This window comes from Carassius auratus, chromosome 30 (assembly GCF_003368295.1).
Source record: "Carassius auratus strain Wakin chromosome 30, ASM336829v1, whole genome shotgun sequence".
Taxonomy (NCBI): domain Eukaryota; kingdom Metazoa; phylum Chordata; class Actinopteri; order Cypriniformes; family Cyprinidae; genus Carassius; species Carassius auratus.
The window spans coordinates 11,674,230-11,700,696 of record NC_039272.1 but is presented as its reverse complement, the minus strand read 5'-3'; the positions used below and the strand labels follow the sequence as shown (position 1 = coordinate 11,700,696).

General features: G+C 37.9%; 1 protein-coding gene across 1 annotated transcript; it reads right to left on the bottom strand.

Moving 5' to 3' along the window:
* Positions 1-26,467, bottom strand: LOC113049952 (vitamin D-binding protein). The gene is given in 7 exon segments (XM_074559835.1): positions 1-84; positions 86-214; positions 1,128-1,255; positions 5,031-5,118; positions 10,985-11,117; positions 13,999-14,186; positions 26,444-26,467. Coding segments are annotated over 7 exon segments (774 nt in total).

Sequence of the window (26,467 nt, the reverse complement as noted above, 5' to 3'; positions counted from 1 at the left end):
TTAGCACCTGTCAATCCCATGTGGTTGAGCTTTCTCACAGAGCTTAAATGAAACAGGATTGGCTATGTCTGACGACTGACTGACAAGGCTGTCCTTTCAAGTAATCCACGCAGGGAAGAGTATCCAGGGCAGGTTTATTGCAGCACTTCCAGAAATCCTCAGATACAGCATCCAGTTTGGATTCACCACAGAGAACTTCCTGAAAGCTTGCTAGCTATTATGAAAGGAAAATGATATTGAATCTGGCTTTTAATCACATGATATCAGAGCTCTTTCAAATTCACACTAAAATTGAATGGCAAAAATTATAATGATACAAATTTTAAATGAACAGAAACAGCAGCTGTGATAAAAGCATTATGTGACTTACTGCAGGTATTAGCGTGAAGATACAGATAAAACGTTTGTTCTAAAGGAACTCACCCATGAAAGGATCGCCATTAAATACAGAGTTCTGGCATGAAGCTCAAGATGGTGTAGTCCGATCTCAGGATCTGAGGTCTCAGTCTCCTGTATCAGTAGCCAGTGAGCTTGCTGCTCAGCATTCAAATATATGACCAATGCTTACCGTAGTAGTTGTGGTTTGCTTCAGAAACCCTCCACCTTCCCCAGCTCCACCTGCTACGTGATTCATGTATACTGTATACTGGGGGTTATTTCATGTATGTTATATTTGCAGCAGCAATAATTCTCACATGTTCACAGCAACATGCTCTGGATGTATTAGCAGTAGCAAGTCTCTTTACTTGCTCTGCCGAAGCAGCAGCGTAGCAGATCTATTCCGCCAAGACCAAATACATTAACATCTTCATGAACATAACCATGCCAATCTAAGAGTTGTTGTGACAGAAATTAAGTAAAAAAAAAAGTCACATTAGAAACGGGAGTATTATGTCTTCCAGTAGCTGAATGTTTTTTATCAGTTACCAAAGAAATAAAGTGCATTCTTTGTGTTTGTCATATTATCAGACATCTTGTGAAACGTAACAGAAATAATGCCCCACCAGAAGGATCACTGGTCAAAAGAATTGTCCCAAGAGACATTTGAACCTTTGTGCTGCTCATTGTGGTTTGCTGAACACAACATCGAGCGGCTCAGCCCCTCCTCCCCTGACCCTTCTCCTCACCTCTTACATTATACATTCAGGTTGGGGCTGTAAACAGCATTTTTCCAGCCTGGACTGAAAACAACCAGATATGGCTGATGCCTCTTTAAAGGACAGCCCTTGGAGATTTCCATAATATGCAAGCAACCTATAAATATGATATAATTTACATATATAAGGAAATGTAATGTATGCCCATGGGATGTAATAAGCATGACACATTTCATTCACACATTGGGCCATATTGGAAACTAAAGTTAACATACAGTTAGGTCCATATATATTTGCACACTGACACAATTTTCATAATTTTGGCTTTGTATGACACCAGAACAGAATTAAAAATGAAACGATGAAATTGAAGTGCAGACTTTAAGCTTTAATTCAAGAAGATGAACAAAAATATAAAATAAAACCCTTAGGAATTACCACCATTTTTATACACAGTCCCCCCATTTTGAGGGGCTCACATGTAATTGGACGGAAAATATATACATATAATCATACATAAATTGTTTTTAAAATTGTTTTGCAGTCAATGTGTGCCTTAAGTCTGGAACTGGACATAACCAGACGGTTTCCTTTTTTTTGATGCTTTGCCAGGCCTTTACAGCTGATTTCAGTCTTTCTGCCTTTAGTTTTGTCTTCAGAAAGTGAAATGCATGCACAATCTGGTTGAAATCAGAAGATTGATCTGGCCAATGCAGAATATTCCACTTTTTTTACCTTAAAAAATTCCTGGGCTGCTGTTACTGTATGTTTCGGGTCATTGTCCATTTATACTATGAAGCACCTCCCAAACTATTTTGCTGCATTTGACTGAATCTGGGCATTCAGTATATCCATGTGTACTTCAGAATTCTCCCATCTGCTTCTGTCACGTAATCACTAAACACCAGTAACCCAGTGCCAATGGAAGCCAAGCATGCCATCAAACCGCTCCACCATGTTTCACAGATGATGTTATATGCTGTGGATCATGGGCTGTTGTTAATGATCCAGGCCTTTTTATGTTGCAGAGCTCACCAGTGTGTTCTTTTTTTCACCAGTGGGCTCCAGCACCCTCAGATCATTGTAAACATGCAAGGTAGAGATTATCCTGTCCAGCTCCATCACCACCTGTTTCAGAAATAGCATTGCTGCAAACCACAGAGCAGTGCTGAGAGTAATATGAGCGGCCCAACACATTACTGGAGGTAACCCTCACCCCAGGCCATCTACAACATTCAGTGTGTGAGGACAGCCCGGAAGATAATCAAAGACCCTAGCCACCCCAGTCACAGTCTCTTCTCACTACTGCCATTAGGCAGACACTATAAAAGCATCAAACCCACACCAGTCGAATATGGGACAACTTCTTAAAGGTCCAATTTTACGCGCTTTTTTTAAGCTTTGTGTTTACAGTGTGCAATATAACGTGTTCATGTTTCGCGTGTAAAAAAACACAGTATTTTTCCACACAATTCACCTATCTGTATACCGCTGATTTCACTGTCATAAAAACGGGCTCATGTCTTCCTTGTTCTATAAAGTCCCTCCTTCAGAAATACGTAACACATTCTGATTGGGCCAGCGGTTCCTGTGTTGTGATTCGACAGCAGCTGAACGCACGCGGCCCTCCTGCAAACGCGATTGTTGGCTAGTTTTGAGAAGCAACTGGGCAGGAGCATGTGCTGGAGACGTACTTATAATCAAAGGAGCGTTTTTACTGACGAGATGCGCATGAAAATCGCATTCATTTTTTCGCAGAGCCCTAGTTAACAAAGCTAAACAGCATTGCCCTTTGTGTAATAAGTTACAGAAACTGTTAAACGCACCAACTTAAATAATAAAACACACTTACGGGTTGTGGTCCACAAACAACGCCTTCTCCAGACAAAGAGGGAACTGCTCCATCTTTCAAGAATAATCTTTGTGCGAATCAGGCATTAAACTGATTGAGATTGAGGAAGTTGTCCTCAGCAAGCTGTCCTCAACAAAATGTGCTGCACATAGTTTTACATGTGGATTATAATTTTCGGGAACCGAGTTAATCATAAATATTAACCATTAATCTCCAAGTACCTGGGAAGGCCAAACAAAGATGATTGAACTACGAGATGAAAATAACAGCGTTTCAACAACATGGTGACAAACAGAAATGCAGCTCATTCTCTTCTCCGTCGGAGCAAGTATAGCAACAAGACCACGCCCCCCTTTTTGTGAATTCATGTGGACGGAGGTTAGTCAAAAAACTGTTTTAGTGATGTCATTACTGCAGGAACTAGAGGGCTGTAGTCCAAACGGGTCTTTTTTTGTAGGCGAATTCTGTTAAATCAAATATCTCACTTGGCATTGAACTTTGAGCTTTAGAATTTTACAGATATTATTTATACTCTAACAACAACATTACACACTAACTAAAGTTTAAAACATGGGATCACGAAGAAGGGGACCTTTAACAACGAATGATACACTACAACTGTTGCACAAATATATTATAAATATAACAATACAATACACATATCCACAATATATATACTATGAATACGCATACCATAAGTAAATTTCCTGGTGTTAACAATATTATGTTTTATGTATTGTCTGTGCTAATGGCAGTACTGTCTGTGTATATACTGTATGTATATCTATTCCTCTGTTTATATATACACAACACTGTGTGCAATATCTGGACTTTTACTTGTAAATGCTGCAGTGACAATAAAAGTGAGTTGATTTGACCACTCCTAATGTTCCTGCTATCTCTCTGATGGATTTGTTTTGTTTTTGAAGCCTAACAATTGTCTGTTATTTGTATGGAGAGCACCTTTGACAGTTTGATGTGGGTTCAGAGCAACAGCTTCCAAATGCAAGTGGCACACTTAGAATCGACTCAAGAACTTTTAGCTGTTTAAATGATGTAGAAATAATGAAAGAATAGCCCACCCCTGTCCATGAAACAGCTTTTGACTCAATTGTCCACTTACTTATGGTCACTTGAAAAAGGGGGGAGGTACATATTAAAGGACTGTACTATTGATAATATGCCATCAAATAAAAGCTCAGCGTGTGCACTTTAAGAACAATTATATAACATTATATAACACATTTATGTACCTTGAATATGTTTTAGTCAGCAGCTAAAATAATAAAAAAAATATATAGATATATATATATGGACCTGACTTAATTAAACCTATATGTATTTGCATGTTCTTGTGGTATTTTAAACATCATTATGATTTAATGAAAAAGTATAGAGAATAAAAAACTGAAGTATAGGAGTAAAGAAGTAAACGGAGCCCCGCACATGACAAATCATGCGCATGATTTAGCAAACCGAGGGAACGATTGAGTAAATCGTGTGCACAATTTATAAATCAAGTGAACAAAATAGTAAATCGAGGGAATGCAATAGTAATCGTGTGCACGTTTTAGTACATTGAGGGAACGAATTAGTATATTGTGCGCAATGTATTTATTTTTTCTTGCAGTCATGTGCGGGGCTCCGTATATTTCTTTTCTCCTCTACTTCAGTTTTTTATCATCTATAGTTTTTCATTAAATCATAATGATGTTAGAACATTGATGGAACGAATCAATGCTCAAAATTTAGCCTACTATTTTTTTCTTGCGGGCTCCGTAGAAGCAGGTGTAATATTTTTCAGAAATGATATTTTCTTTTCCTCATGTAATTCTAAAACCATATGCGGATGCTGTTTCTTTTATATATAGGTTTTCTATAGTTTTTTTCTTAAAATAAGTTACATTACTTGAAGAAACATTCACATTTATTTTTTTCTAGCAACAAGAGTCATAACTTGAACAAAAACTACAGTATACTATTATAGAAACACCATGAGAATGGTGGAAAATAACAGAATTTACGTTGAAAATGGCTCTGTAATATTATGATGAAGCTGTGTGAGCTATGGCATATTTAGCCAAACTTGAAGGATTTCAAAACAACTTTGTTGTTGCAAACATTGGAGAGAAACCTCAGAAAAATGTTGGAGCTTCTCATCTTGAGTCTCTGTAAACAGATAAGAGTTTGTAATAACATATTAATGAATCTACTTCAACCAATTCCATTCATTAGCATGATTATCATTTTGGTTTTGACCTACATAAATTAAACTAATTTTAACTGAACAATATCATTATACTCTGTTAATCACTTACAATCATAATAACTTTATCCATCCTATATTTCTGCTTCCTTAGACAAATTGCTAGACAAAGCTAGACAAATAGCACTCTTCCCCCTACACAGCAGCTAAAATAAAGACATTTAATTAGTAGCTGTTCAAAGCAGTGTGGGCAGTAGAAAGCAGATTTTAGCTCCTTGAACAGCACATGTGAATCCATCATCACAGGTTTGGTTTTGACAATATTATCTTGGAATCCGGTTTGTTTCTCACAATAGACTGTGCAAGAGCCTTCATACAATTTGATACCAAAAGCAAACACACCATACACAATGATGATTATTAGTCCCATTACAGACTGGCAAAGCACCCTTTACCTTGTATATTGCAGCATATGATACTACTTATTTTTAGATTAGATTCAACTTTATTGTCATAATGCAGAGTACAAGTACAGAGCTAATGAAATGCAGTTAGCATCTAACCAGAAGTGCAAGAATATAGTGTTTTATATACATAAAAGTGCAGAGTAAGTGAAGCTATGATATACAGAATGTACAGTGGAGTTGCTATATACAGTACTGAGCAGAGTATATAAAGATCATGAATAGGAATGCAAATGTAGGGATTACATTATGAACAGAGCAATGTAGGATTATATATACAGTCTTGTTCAAAATAATAGCAGTACAATGTGACTAACCAGAATAATCAAGGTTTTTTGTATATTTTTTTATTGCTACGTGGCAAACAAGTTACCAGTAGGTTCAGTAGATTCTCAGAAAACAAATGAGACCCAGCATTCATGATATGCACGCTCTTAAGGCTGTGCAATTGGGCAATTAGTTGAATTAGTTGAAAGGGGTGTGTTCAAAAAAATAGCAGTGTGGCATTCAATCACTGAGGTCATCAATTTTGTGAAGAAACAGGTGTGAATCAGGTGGCCCCTATTTAAGGATGAAGCCAACACTTGTTGAACATGCATTTGAAAGCTGAGGAAAATGGGTTGTTCAAGACATTGTTCAGAAGAACAGCGTACTTTGATTAAAAAGTTGATTAGAGAGGGGAAAACCTATAAAGAGGTGCAAAAAATGATAGGCTGTTCAGCTAAAATGATCTCCAATGCCTTAAAATGGAGAGCAAAACCAGAGAGACGTGGAAGAAAACGGAAGACAACCATCAAAATGGATAGAAGAATAACCAGAATGGCAAAGGCTCAGCCAATGATCACCTCCAGGATGATCAAAGACAGTCTGGAGTTACCTGTAAGTACTGTGACAGTTAGAAGACGTCTGTGTGAAGCTAATCTATTTTCAAGAATCCCCCGCAAAGTCCCTCTGTTAAAAAAAGGCATGTGCAGAAGAGGTTACAATTTGCCAAAGAACACATCAACTGGCCTAAAGAGAAATGGAGGAACATTTTGTGGACTGATGACAGTAAAATTGTTCTTTTTGGGTCCAAGGGCCACAGGCAGTTTGTGAGACGACCCCCAAACTCTGAATTCAAGCCACAGTACACAGTGAAGACAGTGAAGCATGGAGGTGCAAGCATCATGATATGGGCATGTTTCTCCTACTATGGTGTTGGGCCTATTTATCGCATACCAGGGATCATGGATCAGTTTGCATATGTTAAAATACTTGAAGAGGTCATGTTGCCCTATGCTGAAGAGGACATGCCCTTGAAATGGTTGTTTCAACAAGACAATGACCCAAAACACACTAGTAAACGGGCAAAGTCTTGGTTCCAAACCAACAAAATTAATGTTATGGAGTGGCCAGCCCAATCTCCAGACCTTAATCCAATTGAGAACTTGTGGGGTGATATCAAAAATGCTGTTTCTGAAGCAAAACCAAGAAATGTGAATGAATTGTGGAATGTTGTTAAAGAATCATGGAGTGGAATAACAGCTGAGAGGTGCCACAAGTTGGTTGACTCCATGCCACACAGATGTCAAGCAGTTTTAAAAAACTGTGGTCATACAACTAAATATTAGTTTAGTGATTCACAGGATTGCTAAATCCCAGAAAAAAAAAATGTTTGTACAAAATAGTTTTGAATTTGTACAGTCAAAGGTAGACACTGCTATTTTTTTGAACACACCCCTTTCAACTAATTGCCCAATTGCACAGCCTTAAGAGCGTGCATATCATGAATGCTGGGTCTTGTTTGTTTTCTGACAATCTACTGAACCTACTGGTAACTTGTTTGCCACGTAGCAATAAAAAATATACTAAAAACCTTGATTATTCTGGTTAGTCACATTGTACTGCTATTATTTTGAACAAGACTGTACATAAGATATAAAACAGCAGCAACGTGAGAACAGTGGTAATAAATACAGTTGGATGAGTGTGCAAAAGTATTGTTAAACAATGTATTATATGCAAAATAAAAGTAGTGCAATATTTTATATAAAATATATAAATATATATTTTTATAGAAATAGTTTATTGTGCTTTGTACAGTAGCAACTTTAGACAATTTACAGTAATAGCTAGAATAGTGTGCAGTCTGTGCAAAATATGAATAGTGCAAATAAATTTATGTAAAAGTACTGTGACCAGTGCAGTAAGAGAGCAGGTGCAGGTTAGATTTGTGGTGTGGTGTTCAGAAGTGTCAAAGCCTCGAGGAAGAAGCTCTTCTTGAGCCTACTAGTGCGAAAGCGTAGGCTCCTGTAATGCCTGTCGGATGGAAGGAGGGTGAAAAGTCCATAGTTAGAGTGAAAGGCATCCTCAGGGCCATTTGAAGGAATTTGGGGGCCCCAAGCAAAATGGACATAGAGCCCCCCCGCATGCATGCAAAGCCTACAGGAACCACAGCATAACAGCTATACAGTTTAATTTCACCCACACTTTATATAAATAAAAAAGGTTTACAGTGCAAATACTGCTTGAAAAAAATAGTTTGGTGCGAATTCAATAGTGATTTGCAATAATATGACAGCACACACTTATCAGTTTAAACTCTGGGCTGTGCAGGATATCAGCTATAATTATAGAGCTTGTGGTACCTTGTGCTATATAGAGGAAACATCAGCACTGAGAAGTGATGCATCTGTTGAGGATGAAGTTGATGGTTTAGCTGGGAAAATTATTGAAAAAAAAAATCTGAAATTACCTGTGAAGTACGTTTTACCATTTCACTGTTAGCCTATTGACAGAGGTCACTATTAACAGCTCAGGGGTGCGTTTCCCAAAACCATAGTTGCTAACTAAGTTAGATGGTAGACACTTTATAATAACAATCATTAATATATGGTAAATTGATAGTTAATTAATCTTTAATTTGCCATTTAACTGTTAGCAAACAGTATTTTTACTTATTATAAAGTTTACCGAAAAATTAAAGATATGTTAACATTTCCATATTTTGATATTAGAAGGGAAGGGATGCAGAGAGCTGCTTTCACTACCAATGCCTAAAACGTCCCAAGCTAATGTTTGATGTTCGGAATTTATTGTCTGGTTTTCCTAACCCCCATTTGGTAAATAGACTATCACAGTGGAATAGTATAGCATGCTATTTGCTGTGCCCCTTTCATCTAGGGCTGTAGCTATTGAATATTTTAGTAATCGAGTATTCTACCAAAAATTCAATTGATTCATCGAGTAATCGGATAAAATGTGTTTTTGATTAATTAAAGTGCAATATTAATTATGCAAGAGAAAATAAGACTTCTGGGTCTCTTAAAATGTAGTGCTTCTGCCGACTATCATACTTGCAAGCTGTTTTGGATGACCAGGGCTGGATTAATATAAGGGCTATGCACCAGGGGCCGCAGATTGAGGGGGTCTGACGTGATCTGCTGCTTAAGAAAGAAAATTAGACCTACAACTGATTGGCTATCTGAAGCATCCAAGTTTTTCCTGCTGTGCCAAAATCCCACCACGCCCCATATATTAATGTCTGTGCTATTTCAGTCCAAAAGATACGAGCGATAAAAAATGTCTTTGCAATTTTATTACACTAGAGTTGCAGGTATCTTTTAATCACCCCAGCTTTACTGTATCACATGGGAAACCAACACCAAATGCCAAGTGATGAAACAACACTAATTTCCTGATTAAACAGTGCAGCGCAAGAGAACAGCTGGACCACACCGGACCGGTGTATCCCGCTGACAACAACCAGCTCAGTCGACACTCTCGCCACTCTATTGAAGGGATAAGCAGCACTTGCCCATTTGAATTCCACATATGACACTTTGAATGGTAAAGTCTCTGTGGTGAAGCTAGCAGAAACTAGATTGAATAGCACCAACCATGTTAACTGAAGTGTAGTGGTAAACTGTACAAAACTGTAAACACCTAGACATTTTAACATGCATTTCCTAAAACTGTAGAAATATGGCTAAAGATATTTATTATTAATGTCATGAAAATTATTATAGGTTACTTATAACCTATACAATTTTGGTTCAAATAAAGGCAATAAGTTCTTTTTTATAAAGGTTTACTAATCCTACAGTTAACTCTGTATTAAAAAATTCATTAGGGCAACTACAAAGGACAATTTAATAGTTCTAATAAACTTTAATTGCAGAAAAATATGAATTCAGTAATTAAGAGCCTGCAATGAAATGGAATAGGCCTATTAATATTGTTAGATGCATTTTAAAGAGGTAAAAATGAAAATTTATGTCATAATTTACACACCCTAATGTTGTTCAAAACCTGTATGAGTTGCTTTCTTATGTTGAAAATAAAAGAAGACATTTTGCAGATTGCTGGTAGTTGGTGGTTCCCATTGGCTTCCATAGTAGGAAAATTAATATTATGGAACTCAATGGGAACCACCAGCTATTTGATTTTTCCAGAAATATTCCAAATATCTTCTTATTTTATAAATATAATTTATTTTCGCCCATTTATTTATTAATAAAAAATGATTCCAGTTGCCCTTACCCCAGCAAAACATTTATAGGGGACTGTGTGGGCCAGATGGGCTGAGGTTTAGCACAAGACCAGCCCATATGATTTTCCTCTTCTAGGGACAAAAAGAAGACCTTCTAATAATAAAACTATTAAACTAAAACTAAAAACTAAACTCCTTAAGGAAGCTGTACATGATCAAAAGTTGTTGCTGGTTCTGGAAACCTGTTTGGTTTGACTTCATATCTGGTGTTATTTTAATATGTTGTAGCCTGGAATATTTAGTGTGCATACACATAACTTCTCTCTGTGTTAGAGATTTGGTAAAAAAAAATAAAAAATACATAAAATTGTTTTAGAAACTGTTGTGGCACCAAAAGTAGGTTTCCCTCGGGTCAGACAGGAGTGGTGGTAATTAAAAAAAAAAAAAAAAAAACAGGAAACTGTCTTAGGCAGGAAACTGCAAAAGATATAGCATGCCATATTCTCTCAAACTGTTATAAAAATGGGCAGGTTCTATGGTTCCAGGCTCCTTATCTGAGCATGAGCTGTATTTTTATGAAAATTAAACTTTATATAATTGCATATTTTAGAAATGGTAGCATATGATTAATCACAGATGTCAGATTTTCAGGGGGTCCGAGGTGAAAAACAGGTAACTGTCTGTCTCCCCTACATAACAACGACTTACTTGAATAATAGCTATTATGGGATGAATGATGTGCAGCGTCTTACTGTGTGTGTGCATGTGATTGCAAATGACCAAGTGATAAAATATAATCAGCATTAAATACATCTACCCAACATCAGCCTTCTAACTGGGGTCTTGCCACCCCAGGGTTTCCAAACAGTGTAATCAGTGATGTATTCACACTACCTCTTGGAGGAAACAAGAGATTTTGCCACCATGGCAGCAACATCTCTCTGCCATACTTACATGATTTTGAGTAGCATTAAGAACAAAGCCTGCTGGGATGTTTCTGTGCCTCTGGGCAAACTTGTACACATACCTAAGGGGAAAGAAAATAACAACATATGACGTCAAAGCCCTCCAAGAAATGAATCATGAAGGACACAGTATATTCTGTTACTTCTAATCAGAAATCAAGGCCACCAAAGTGTTTCTTTGTTGTATACCCATGAAAGCAGCACATAATTCTAATGTTTAGGTATGAATGAGTGTGTGTTGTCACCAAAAGATTTTATTATGAAAAACTGTTTTTGTTATGCTCCCAAGACTTATTTTTAGAACAGAATGATTCCTATGACTACACCAATTTAGCTTCATTATGCAGATCTGTGTTGAGAAGAGGTATAAAAGTAGTGAGAAACAAACATAATAACATGACATGTTATATAAAAGTGATTACCATCCATGTACCAAAGGAGTAAAATTTAAAGACATTTAGATTTTTCTTTTTTAAAATTATAAAATATAACGTTAACTGTTATATAATTATATTTACATATAATTATGTTAATATAAATATATAACTGTTTACATATCCTATATATATATATATATTTTATGACAACTGATTTATCTTTAATCAGTCAGTAACTATTTCTAATGGGAAAAAGTAATAATGTAAGAGCCAGGTTCGTCAAATTTTGTGGATGTTTGTCAAAACAACTGTAAAAAAAAAGAAAAAAGAAAAAAAAAAAAAAAAAAAATATATATATATATATATATATATATATATATATATAAAATTATTATTAAAAATGTTATACTTAAAAATTATTAAGTGGTAAGTGGTAAAATAGTATGTTTTACAAAAAAAAAAAAAAAAAAAGATATATATATACAACATTTCAGTTTTTTATTTAAATTTGTAATTACAAAAGTTATAAGTAATTCGTATTACTGGCAATTCCTTTACTTTATTAGCAATTTACTAGTACTTTCTGAGTGAAAATTTAGTGCTTTTTAAAAAATAAAAATAAAAATAAAAAGCACTGTATTTGGCCTTCTGAAAGTAGATGCATTTAGAATCTTTAGGATTACTTACAACAGAACAGCATTTTATTGTCAGGGTTAGGCAAGGGAGGAACTCAGGTGCAGACAGGGATTCTCAAACAAAGGGTTTATTACAAAAAGGGGAAACAAAAAACCCACGAGGGGGAAAACACGGAGCAAGGTAAAGACTAAATAACTAAAACAGGACTGGACTGACAAGATAAACAAGGACTCTAAATACTAACTATAAACAAACACTCACGGTAATACAAACACTTCTTAAGGAACAATCACAGAGTGGAACAATCACAGGTACAATGAACCGACGCAAGACAGAGCACACTAGGAAAGCTAAATAGGGGAACAATCAAGACGCGACAGGTGTTACAGATAGGACAATCAAGACACGACTAGGTTAACAAGGGGGGCGGGGCAAGGGAACGAGACAACACAAGCACATGGCCCAAAGACAAGGCCATGCGCTTGTACACAAAACATGGGTCTGTCATGATCCTGCCTCAAGACTAGGAAAAATCAAGGACACGAGGGCAGAATCATGACATTTATGGACAACTGTTTCGTGAACCTTTCGCTCCATAGGATTTGTATGAGAATGTCTCAAAATAAGTGTGTTTTTTTAGATGTAAGGGAAAGTTTACCGTGTTCAGCTTCACCAAAGAACCCAGCATTACACGAACAGTGACGGCACGCCTCCAGGAACTCAGCTTTTTCCAGAGAGAATCGGATAGCTGTATTTTTCTTTTATAAATATGATAAAACTTATTATATGCAATAAGAACTATGATATGAGTGGCAATATCTTATTCATTTATTGTTTTCATTTCTAAGGACTTAGACTAAGTCCTTCTAAGTGCCATTAAAGTCCAATATAAAGTACTGTTTTATTACTTAAATTGACTTCAAATAGAAGTTCTGACCAAGTGGCCTCCCCTGAGGCAAACCAGTCCAAAGCCATTATCACTTCCAACAGACTATTAAGCCCAAGTGTCTTTTCTAGGCAAAAAAAAGGGGATAGGATTTACCAAAGCATGATCCACAAATAAGGTAATATTGTCTCTGTGGATAAATTACACACAGTCAAAAATGACTGTATTCATTTTAAAATGAACTAGAGCAGTGGAGAAAAAAGACACTTGATATCATCAAAATGTTTGAAAGTAGGCTATTACAACTTACAAACATATAATAAACTAAAGCACCAGAGAATTTGCAGCTTTAGGAACTGCTCTTGAGGAATCGGGACTGGGAATTCCTGTAGGATATTTAGTGGTACAACTGTATGGAAACTTCACTGTAGAAACTTATAACTCTCACTTATCTAAAGGCTGACTGTTGGTGCAGTGTGGATAAATAATATGAAATCTTTGTTTTCTTGATGCATTGTCCTGTCTTTAAAATCAGTAGCAGTCTTTTTAAGGTACGACACTAACAAAGTGTTGTAATCATAATTCATTAGACTGACATGGAAAATATGCTATACAGGAGAAAAGTAAAAAAAAACATTGGGATACATCATTCTATTGAATGCATTCAGAAGAGACTGCTTAATTTGCAGATCTAAGTTGTGAGAGATGCTTTTCTACCACTGTGATGTATAGGCATATTGCATTTTTACTATTTTCTAATATACTTTTTTACAGCTGCAAATCAAGAAAAAAAATGCAATGTGAAGTTGAAACTAGTTAGGGGGAATGATTAGTTTATTTCAAAAAGGCTAGATAAAGCCTTTCAAAAAGAGGATTTCTGAAGACTTGTTAGTTGCAGTTTATTTATGCTAAAGAAAATGAGAGAAGAAAGTGACCAGTGGGTGAGCAAGAATGCTACATTGGTTTCTTCTGTTTTTATTTCCACTAATAAGCCGGAAGCATTGTTGCCTTTGATTATGACTAACCTAATGGGACAAATCTCACCTGACAGCATGGTGAACTCAGAGCAGTTCTCTTGGCTCCAGTAGGGAAGGCAGCTCATCTGCAGAGTACCGTAGTGAGGCCAGACAAAGTTTACTCTCTTGACCTTGAAATTTGCAGCACTGCTCGATGCTTGGATGATTAGGGAATGGAGAGTCCTTTCCACATGACTTCTCAGATATCTCTGTAGCCTTGGAAAGAGATTGCTATGCAAATAAAAAGCAAGCAACATAACGCAAAGGCAAAACAAAACCACAGTACTGAAAATATTAACAATTTTGTCTAGTATGTGTGATGTCTAATGAAACATGTTTTATTATAAATCCATTTATCATGGTTGGAGATGTGATTTTATCTTTTAATGTAGTTCTAGTTTAGTATACACTGTAAATTCTAACATAAACTGAAATGAAGTTAATAATCTATTAAAAATAAAGAATAAAGATGTAAGGGAAACAGGTCAATTTAGCTCAAAGGGAATCATTTAAGATTTTAAAGGGAATTTGAACAGAATCACTGTTTCACGGCTGTTCACGGAGACGCGCCTGCGATTCAGTGAACGAGCCGTTTAACATCAAATCTGCGCTGGATACTAATATCCAAACTATAGTGAAAACACTATCAATTAGCACAGTAACAAGATCGGCAGTTTAAGACATTAACTTGTAAGCACAAAACACAAGATACTTCTCTTTTCAATATGAATAAGGCTTTATTAGATACATCTAAGACATGTAAACTAATCTAACACATAAACGCACGCACACACACATTCACACAAGTTGCAGGAAGATCGAAAGTTAGGGAAAGATGAGTTTAAGAGAATGGAAATATGGAATCCCAAGTTAACAGCAATACGTTAAATTGCATAGACATGAACAACCATCAATCACGTAATTAGCCTTTGCATTGAGTTCCTCAATGTGACTAAAATTATATTAGATACACCAGCACAACAAATATCTGGGGATACGTTGCCTTAGTTTCCTGTGAAAAGGACTCCCGTTGAAAGGGGTATCCCGGTGTCGCTGATTGGCTGGAAGTTCAGTAGTGAAGTGACGTCTTGGGAAGCCCGTGGTTGTTGGGCGTTGGCTGACAGTGCAGAGTCGTGTGCGCTGGTCGAAGTTGAACGGGCATCCGAGGTCAGGCGTTGGAGACTCGACGTTACAAAACTTAACTCAGAACACGAAACTCTCAAACGGAAAAGAAAAGAAATAAAGTTTGACGAGACTAGGTTGTGTTCCTTCTCATTGTGGCATAAGTAGCAGCAGGCAGGCACGCTGGAACCGCGCTCAAAGAACCATGATGACTAACCACATGGCTAGATGCTACAAGCTAAAGCTAGGTAGCAAAGCTACAAGCTAAAAGCAGGCATGACTGATAGCACGAGCAAGACTAGAACTAAAAAGCCGACTAAAAGCCAACATGGCTAATAGCAGCAGGCAGACTAAAAGCCAAATTACATCGTGTCCAAAGTATTTAAAACTTCCTGTTGGCCACCCCTCAAATGTTGCCTTGACCAATCAGATATGTTCTTGGGGTGGGTATCATAAATCATTTGTTTATCTTACCAAGCATGTGGTTCTTGCCTCACAGGGTCTAATTTTGGACATGATTCCTATAACATGATTATGATATATTTTACAAATAAATGATTGTCAGGACAATATCAAGCAAGAAAATGCGATTATTTGAATACTAGACATGACTAGGTATCCTATAGTTATCAAAAGACATACACAATAAGTGATTATACATGATAGTCAAATGTGTGGGTTACACGTAAATGAATATGGAGTTAAGCAATGGAATGATTCATTCATAGTCTTTTTTGAGTTCATTCTGGTCCATATATAATGTATAAAAAGGGTTTCTTTGCCATTCTCTGGCAAAGGACTTTTCTGTGAAGACAAAGGTTTAAAGCCCTTCCCCCTTAGGAATTTCAGTCTGGTTTCACTGGCTGGGGGGGGAAGTCAATGCAAGTATTTAACTTGATCTCCTGGGTTTACATGTGATGTCCAGCGTTGCATTCCAATCACGAAGAATAAATTTGACAATCTCTTCTTCGAATTAAAATTGTCAATAATTGTTCTATTGGTGTTAATGTTGAAAGCTGTTGTGTGAACAAGTTGGTTGGTTGGTTATCTTGTTTGGTTCCTGTGGCCCTAGAACTGATTTATGAGTTCCTGAGGAATTCAGCTCATGTTTCAATGCACACAGCTCTGATAGACTCTTTGATTTGTCTGATTTGACTCATTTCTGCTACATATATCCCCCTTTCGATCGGCGAGGTGTTTAGGTGAAGACATCGTCGATCGCTGGAGAAACAAAGGCAGAAGAAGCAGACAAACACAGCAAACAGCAAGACAACACCTCCATGACAGTTACTGTACTGGTGCAGGCATCAGGTTATTTAGGTACACGTGGTTAAGTTCAATCAGTCAATGTAGTTTAGCACATTGAGGATAGTTTAGATCGTCTTGGAAATTGTTTTTATTTTGATTCATCAATCAAATTTGTGGTTAACTTTGTTTGGTTCTTCTAGGTTGTCTTACTTTACATGTTTACCATTAGTTTTCTAGTAATTTCATTTTCAATTCAATGGATTGACCTATCATGCATGGAGCTCTCTGGCTTCCATTCAGTTTAGAGTGGCTGGCGGATATTAGGTGTTGCGAGTCAATCCTAATATCAGACCTTCGACCCTCGCAGGGTGTCTAGGCATTTCACCTACTCAGGAAAGAGGGGAAGGAGAAGGATAGGTAAAAGAAGAACAAAACAAAACAAGGCTGCTGTGGGTTTTCCTAGCATGTGTTACAACTACTATTGAGCTAGGATGTCAGGTGCAGCTAGTGTGTCGTGAACCTTAACTTAGTGTCAGGTGTTCTACCTATTGTGAGGATGGCTGCACGTTTCTTCATGGTGGGTATGTGTAACTTTGTTACGCTAAAAGTTGGATATTCTACCTGTGGGAAGAATATGTTTGTTGACTGTGTTATCAGTAGATGTGTTTACCTCTGGGTGTAGGTAATGTTGTGTATTACTGGTGTAGTGCATGTGTGGTCAGATCTGTTCAAGTCTGTGTTGTCTCCCCCTTTTTCTAGCATGTCACTTAAGACTGGCTCTCAGCATCCTTGGCTTGGATGAGGGCGTGTCCATGGTCTAATGAGGGGTCAGTCCAGCAAGGCAGGAAGTTCTTTAGCAGACAGTCGGAGGCAGTTTGGCATGGCTGTGTGAAGCTGAGTTGCAAAACTTGTCTCCTATGTTGCATTCTTCTTGTGATGCCTTCTGGCTGTAGCAGACTTTCTGACCTTCTGTGCTCTGGTGGTTGCTGTTGCACAGACAGGGAATTTGGAACTTGGAGTTGGAGTTCATTTGACAGTTTGTTAGTGACTGAGGTGATGTCCTTTAGTACCTCAGATTTTTCATCAACAGTTGGCCGTGAAAGACTTGTTCATTCTGGGTTGTTGTTGAACAGGTGCTTGTCATCTCTGATGTGGTGCACCAGGTGATCACCGGCCTTCCGTTCTGTCGCTGGTCACAGCGAGCATGACTCAACTTTGTGGTCATATGCATGTAAATTGTCTTGAAGGAACTCTCTTAGTTGTTTCATGACTTGTTCCGTGTCTTCTAATGGTAAGCGGTTATGTTCTTGTGCATACTCAGCACTGTGCATGTCTGAGTGGTGCTGAGGTGGGTTTTGTTGTCGCTTACCCACACGAGTTGCTCTTGGATGAGTCAGGTGATTACCTTTGGATCTCTGGTTAGGTTTCCAGATGTTATCCTTTTGGTTTCTTGAGAAGCGTGGCTGGTCCCATGGATTTTTCCAGCAGTTGGGCTGAAAGCGGTCGTGGATATGGGCGTCACGTTCTTTGTGCTCTTGATGGAAGACTCTGGTGTTGTGATGCCACTGGGTGTCGTCCAGTGCAAGGCTTGAGTCTTTGTTGACAGAGTTCAAGAGTGTGGAGGTTTTGTTACCTTTCTTTGAGGCCAACTTCTGCTTGTTATAGGCCTTCTGTGTTAGGTCACGCAACTGTTGGATGGTCATGGAGTTCGGACAGGCCATGACACCTAGATGGTGACTGACTCCAGGGTGCAGATTCTTTAGGAAGAGGGTTTTGAAGTTCACATCCTCTTCAAGGTCAGAGTTGTTGTGTGCACCAAAGTAGGATTGTCGGAGTCGGTTGTAGTAAGCTTGTGGAGTCTCTTGACGACCTTGTTTGGTTTCCAAGGCAGTTAACAGTCCATGTTCAGACTCTGGGTCTGTAAACTCTTTAATCAGGACCTCACGAAGTCGCTGGTAGTTTGACTTGGTTTGACTGGGCTGTCGATCTAGAAAGTTTCGTACCTCGGAACTGGACGTGGCTCTAAGGAGGTATAACCAGTCTCTGTCAGTCACATGAGGTCTCACTTCCAGGTGAAATTCGATATCTCGCAGATAAGCTTGGATGTCGGGGCTCTCTGTGGAGTTCGGGTTGAACCTGCTGATGTTTTTAGACAGCTTGTTGAGGTCTTTGATGGTCATCCCGCGTGCAGCTTCAAGGCCTTGGACGGGAGGTTTTCTTTCGTTGGCAGGAAAGGGTTGTGTGGCGAAGGCAGGTGAGGTTTTGGGTTGTGGCCCTTCGCTCCTTTCGTCGTATGCCAGTTCTTGGACGTGGGACTCTGCTCTGCTCAGCAGTGATGAGGCTAAGAGATGTTTCTCTTTTCTTGGCTCTAGTTTGTGCTTGTAAGCATTCTGGAGTTCTTTTCTGACCATGTAGAGTTCATCGTTGGTATCGTCTAGTTGTTGGGTCAGATTGTCCGTTTCAGTTCTGTACCTTTCAAGGTGGTCTTTCAAAGCACTAATTTCAGAATTCTTGTTTCTGATGTCTATCTTGGCTTTCTCTAGTAGCTGTTCGGCATACTGGAGTCTGTTTACCAGGTCTTTCTGAGCAGCCGTTGCATGTTGCTGGTCGAGCTGAGCTGCTGCCAGGGCTGCTTGGAGCTTCTTAACTTGTTCTGTTGTATCCTGCTCCCTCTCGCTGGGTGCTTTGAGTTGATCTTGAACTTTCACTTCCAGCTTGTCTATGCGACGTTGAGCACCTGTCAGCTCCTCTTGAAGGTGGGTGATGTGCTTGTCGCTCAGTTTCAGCTGGGTTGTGAAGGCATAGCTTAGTGAGCTCGTGATCTTGACTAGCTCCTCGTGGTTGTTGTTCTGGCTTGAATCTTGTGTCAGGAATCTTCTCAGGATTAGGATTATTATTAAAAATAATAACAGTTCAAATGTCTTTGGAGTGAGGCTGTCTGTCATGCCTCTCAGCCAAATGTTCACATCTTCCCCATGGGCAATGGGGTCTGCAGTCTGCGGCATGTTGGCACGCTGGGGAGAAGAGAGACTGACACAGATCTGTGTGGAGTAAAAGCCTATGTGTGGTGGGACAACTAAGTGTTGTATCAGTGATTGTGAACCACTAGTGAAATGTGGTGATGACTGTGTTGGTCTCAGGGTGTCTAAGTAGACTAGAGATGCGAAGACTTTGTCACTCTAATGAGGAAGAGGAAAAAAAGAGACAGAGGTGAAAAACAAATTCAAATGACAAGCAAAATTTCTGTTTTTCAAATGGGGAAAATTATTTTTTCCAATTAAATGTTATCAAAAACGTAAACAATATTATTATATTTCTTGCTTTGGACAAAAGAATACAATAATAATTCTGATATCTCTTTTCTTAGTCTGACAGGATTGACACCGTACACCTTTCAGTTGGACCGCTCACCAGGGAGTCAGCGAGGGCGACAGTTGCTCAACATGTATCTCTATTAAATTGATCTCAACGTTGGATGAGATGCTAAAACTTGGATTGCGTTTCCAAATGTAGGGAGGTTAGGAAGAACAAATGAGAGGATGATTACAATCAAATTCATAAGAATGATTCGTCGTCTTTGGCACGATTGTGTATTTACTTCACTTAGAACTGATTGATGGTTCTTACATGTCCTACAAATGTAAAAAGAGAAGAGAAAAGTAAAGGAGAGAGAGGACGGAGATGGTAAGTCTCAGTAGCGGTTATCTCAACTACAAGGAGAGCGTTGTGTTAGTTGCTGCACAACTAATCAAACAAAATAAACTTTAAGTGAAAGAGAGTTGTCTTTCTAATTTATTTGAACTCGTAGTGAGGGATAACAATGTCTCCTTTTAGGGCTCAGGTTTGTCGTTCCCAGGCTAGGATACACAAAAGAAATGGTAAGAAATAGGAAAATTAAAACAATTAATAAATGGGCAAAATATGCAAAAATGAAATTAAAAAGAGGAAATCAATAAGTAAAACAATAGTGGTTAAGTGTATAACCAAAATAGGAAGAGGTGTAAAACGCATTCAAATAATTAAAGGTCTGAATAGCATATATTCAGATGGGTAATAAATAAATTAGGAAGAATAAGTTTACTTTAACTTCCAAAGTTCAAGGCTTATTCATTCCTAAAATAATTAGACCCAAAAGAGAATACTAGAAATAAAAGATCATATGAAATGATCTGAAAGGGAAATTTTAAATGCTTCCAAATAAATTTAATGTTTCAATTAAATTTCAATTTGACAATTAATAATTGTGAGTCAGTATTTCCCTTTCTAGTAAAATGAAAATAAGTGGTCTAGTGAGAAAACAGAGCGATAAAAAGAAAGAGACTAACAAGTGTTAGTTAAGATGTTTAAAATGGTTAAATCACGTCAGCGTTGCCCAAACACACACTATCTTACCACTGGATGGTAATGCTAACGGCTAACCTTTGAGGCTAGTGGCTTTAGTATAGACTTCAATGTAAATGCAATGGTTTCGTTAGCTTAGCGACACCGTGGAGTCTGTGCGCTGCGCGTGCACAGTTCAGAGTTGCTCCGGAAGTACGTTAAGGCTTCCGGGTCACGTTCGTCACTATGGCAACCAAAACACATTCTAGTGGATCAGCACATGAATCGTTGCATTGTTGCAAATACAGTTAAGCATGTTACATGAAATGTCGGCTCATTTCAACACTGTACAAATAACAACACCGCCTTTCAGTTGGTTTTGCGATGTGGCACTTAAACTCTCAGTTCGTATGGAGTAAAATTTATCTTAATTCAAATAGCAGCTTCCTGCTGTAGTAAAGGGGACACAGTTATATCACTCTCAGCAATTTGAATCTCCGTGCCAGTTTTTCTGGACACAAACATAAAAGTTTTCCTTCGCTGTTGGTACACAGTTAAAATTTACTTGATCAAGCTTTTAAAACACTCCCATTCAAATTACTCTCGGACACACGCCGTGTTACGCGAGATTGCATTCACTCTGTGAACAGACACAAACGGGCAAACATTATTCTCTAATGTTTAACGTTAACTTAGGGGAGTCGAATATCAAATTTGATTCGGCAGTGGAACACGCACTGGCAATCAAACTATATGAAATATGAATACGGGGGCTTTGATAAATAGATTGAGGAACGCGCTCAAAACTATTCTTTATTCACCAATTTATATCCCTTTTGAAACACTAACAGTTTAGCTCCGTTCAGCAAACAGTGACTGAGATAGCGTTTGAGACACTGGAACACGCAGTGAAATCAAATCAGCTATAAAACAAGGCATTACACAAATGAGGAACACGCTCAATTTCTACCTTATTGTACGATCTCAGATGTTTACTTTTAAGTTCACTTACTGCTGTTAACAACGGGGAGACGGACTCGAGTTAAAGTCTCCTCTAGCTCCTTTCATTCAAGCGGGAGGGCGCGCGCTGCTTACGTCACGCGTCACACACACACGTCTCGCAAGCTTCTCATCTTTCATTCCTTTAGCAAAATCAAAGATTAAATAACTTGGTTTATGCTCACAATTTAGGTTAAACTGCCCGCAATCATTCTCCACCATAATAAATGTAAGGGAAACAGGTCAATTTAGCTCAAAGGGAATCATTTAAGATTTTAAAGGGAATTTGAACAGAATCACTGTTTCACGGCTGTTCACGGAGACGCGCCTGCGATTCAGTGAACGAGCCGTTTAACATCAAATCTGCGCTGGATACTAATATCCAAACTATAGTGAAAACACTATCAATTAGCACAGTAACAAGATCGGCAGTTTAAGACATTAACTTGTAAGCACAAAACACAAGATACTTCTCTTTTCAATATGAATAAGGCTTTATTAGATACATCTAAGACATGTAAACTAATCTAACACATAAACGCACGCACACACACATTCACACAAGTTGCAGGAAGATCGAAAGTTAGGGAAAGATGAGTTTAAGAGAATGGAAATATGGAATCCCAAGTTAACAGCAATACGTTAAATTGCATAGACATGAACAACCATCAATCACGTAATTAGCCTTTGCATTGAGTTCCTCAATGTGACTAAAATTATATTAGATACACCAGCACAACAAATATCTGGGGATACGTTGCCTTAGTTTCCTGTGAAAAGGACTCCCGTTGAAAGGGGTATCCCGGTGTCGCTGATTGGCTGGAAGTTCAGTAGTGAAGTGACGTCTTGGGAAGCCCGTGGTTGTTGGGCGTTGGCTGACAGTGCAGAGTCGTGTGCGCTGGTCGAAGTTGAACGGGCATCCGAGGTCAGGCGTTGGAGACTCGACGTTACAAAACTTAACTCAGAACACGAAACTCTCAAACGGAAAAGAAAAGAAATAAAGTTTGACGAGACTAGGTTGTGTTCCTTCTCATTGTGGCATAAGTAGCAGCAGGCAGGCACGCTGGAACCGCGCTCAAAGAACCATGATGACTAACCACATGGCTAGATGCTACAAGCTAAAGCTAGGTAGCAAAGCTACAAGCTAAAAGCAGGCATGACTGATAGCACGAGCAAGACTAGAACTAAAAAGCCGACTAAAAGCCAACATGGCTAATAGCAGCAGGCAGACTAAAAGCCAAATTACATCGTGTCCAAAGTATTTAAAACTTCCTGTTGGCCACCCCTCAAATGTTGCCTTGACCAATCAGATATGTTCTTGGGGTGGGTATCATAAATCATTTGTTTATCTTACCAAGCATGTGGTTCTTGCCTCACAGGGTCTAATTTTGGACATGATTCCTATAACATGATTATGATATATTTTACAAATAAATGATTGTCAGGACAATATCAAGCAAGAAAATGCGATTATTTGAATACTAGACATGACTAGGTATCCTATAGTTATCAAAAGACATACACAATAAGTGATTATACATGATAGTCAAATGTGTGGGTTACACGTAAATGAATATGGAGTTAAGCAATGGAATGATTCATTCATAGTCTTTTTTGAGTTCATTCTGGTCCATATATAATGTATAAAAAGGGTTTCTTTGCCATTCTCTGGCAAAGGACTTTTCTGTGAAGACAAAGGTTTAAAGCCCTTCCCCCTTAGGAATTTCAGTCTGGTTTCACTGGCTGGGGGGGGAAGTCAATGCAAGTATTTAACTTGATCTCCTGGGTTTACATGTGATGTCCAGCGTTGCATTCCAATCACGAAGAATAAATTTGACAATCTCTTCTTCGAATTAAAATTGTCAATAATTGTTCTATTGGTGTTAATGTTGAAAGCTGTTGTGTGAACAAGTTGGTTGGTTGGTTATCTTGTTTGGTTCCTGTGGCCCTAGAACTGATTTATGAGTTCCTGAGGAATTCAGCTCATGTTTCAATGCACACAGCTCTGATAGACTCTTTGATTTGTCTGATTTGACTCATTTCTGCTACAAAGAAATTAAGTAATAAATATCAAGTAAGTTTAATGTCAATTCTAGTTAACATACTCTAGAATATCTACTAATCTTATTTAAAATTTAATAGTAAGATTACAGGAGAAATTCCAGTTAGTGTTAAATTATATTGTGCAAACATCTATACTATTATTCTCAACATGACTTTAATCTGCCATTTTATGCTACGGAGATCACAATAAACAATAAATGAATAAAATAAATAAAAATATGCTTTTAAGGGGTGTCCCCGACTAAGGATTTTCATAGCCGAATCTGAATTTTCGAAAATTGCTGATATTCGACTGTTTACGTTTGGGGGCGGGGCAAAATACATTGAGTCAAGTCAGACATTCGACAGCCAGAATTACTGATGTTAGCACACAGGGAAAATGTATAACAAATGCTTCGCAGATACAAATGGGGTAAATCATGTTTTTCTGTTTTGATTAAAAGATAGTTAACACTATGTCAGCGAAACCCTAACAATTCACAATTTTTACAATAGTGCTCTCCTTATAAAGTTAGCCTATATGAAAATAGTTATTAATGTTCTGCATTTCTGTTTTGAGCTGCGTTCGCTAAAAATAACCAGTAGAGTAACGCATTTGATAGCAAGTTTTTAATCAATGGGATTAAACTCATAGTTTCATGTAGAATGTGCTTAGTTATTTATACAAAATAATGTTAATATTAGGACTTATAGGCTATCTGCAAGAAGTGCCCGAATGCAATTGAACGTGTCTGCGCGGCTCTGAATGCAAACTCCTTTTGTGGACGCGTTCTTCACGAAACAAATGAGCAGAAACATGGCGGCTAAATTCTAAAAATTCATAGTAATTTAGTATGATGGTCTTCTCATTATAATAGTATGTACATAATAGTCCCAGCTATAGTTATTCATATTCTACATTGTAGTTTGACCTGCTCGCACTGTTCCCTGAAGAGGTATCACTGTAGTACTACAATGAAGCGCTTGACTCAAAACCAAAAGCATCTTACATCAGGTGAATAATATATCCCTGATATATATACAGTACAATGGCTGAAATGTTTTGAAATCACTTGTGCCCTACCTGTTCAAAAAAATCCAGTCTCTGCCTGTGTCAGTTTGAGAATCGATAAAGTTTGAAATCCCCGCCGCCAAGATGCTCCTCTGTCTGTCACGGATTATGGAAAGTCAAACATAAATCTATAGAAGTGGTTGGATTTATTCACACCCTTTAAAATATGTATTTGAAGCTTCCGTCTTTTCAGATTCTTATTCCCGGATTAATCATAATAGGCTGAATATTAACTTATTGGGAGAAACCCGCAAGTTTTTCTACCTTGACACAGCATGTGACTTTGGAAAGGTTTTCAAAACAAAACGACAGTAACAACATATTTGAAATTAGTGCAAATGAATATGGCAATTATGCCTACAACTCTGCAGCATAGGCATTCAAGGCAGAATGTTAGGAGACACAAGTTTAGCTTAAAAGCGGATTTTTAAGGGTTTGGAGCTTGGGTTTTTGAGATTCTTGACAGAAATACCCGCTGAATAAAATCAAATGTGTTCCTCGTTGTCTTTGGGTAGTCTAAATTTAGAGCTTATATCAAATCAAAGAGAAGACATACAGCATGTGGCAAATTTGGGACATCATCCATGACAATTGTTCAATCCAGAATGATTGCCCTTATTGCATCCATGTTGAGGGGCATTTGGACGTTTGGGAGGCATTGCTTCATGTTAAAACGGTGAGCAGGCCAACATCAACTGAAGTCTGTGTCTACATCCACATCCTAAGTAGAAAAAATAAGAAAAGTGTGAATTTCTTCATTCCAACAATATTTGCTGTTGAGCAAAATGTAAAAATGTTTTTAACCTTCATTGTGAATGATTCATATTGATGACCAGAGCGAAATATGCACAATGAAATGTACACAATGAAATGTAATCAAGCTTTAAATTATGATCACCAAAGAGAGATGACAAGATTTATAGCATAAGAGGTTATAAAACTAAAAATATTGTTTCAAAAGACATCAGTGTGCAAAGGGTGATTTATCATTTTTGGGTGAAATATTCATTAAATTTAGTTTTTAGTTCACCAGAGCCAACTGCATGCTTTCAGAAGACTTGGACTATTACATACAAGTTCCATGGACTACTTTATTAAACTTTTACATTGTTCTTAATTATTAACATAAAAATCGAGCATCGCGTTAGTTCAGTCAGGTCACGTGAGTCACGCTTGCATCAGCTGACAGTCAGCTGTTCCTGATGTGTACCAATCCAGTCTTGACACCTATCTCCTGCAGTCTATTTAAATTCCCATTATTCAGTGTCTCTCCATCGCATTGCTGCTTGCAATGAACTCCCTCCTCCAACCCCAACTCCACCAACTGAACCTTTAATCTGATCTAATTTGTTCTTTCTTTACAGTGTCTTCATTGGAAGCAGTCTCCATGACATTTTGTTTACAACTCATGTAATTGAGAATTGAAATTATGTATGCTTATGGTTCTGTTCTGTACCCCAGGGGGGTTTGTCTTGCTGCTTTCCCCGCTCTGTCCAAGCATGGCTGCATGGATAGGCGTGTGGAGTGTTGCCCAGAACATAACCATACCGCCAACACTAACTGTATGCAATTATAATTGTCATTAAATATACTTGATGGAAGTGGTCCTGATTGAACTTAAATAATAATCTACATTTAGAATTTTTTTCTTATTTTACAATTAACTTACACTGCTTGATCTGCCATTTAGCAT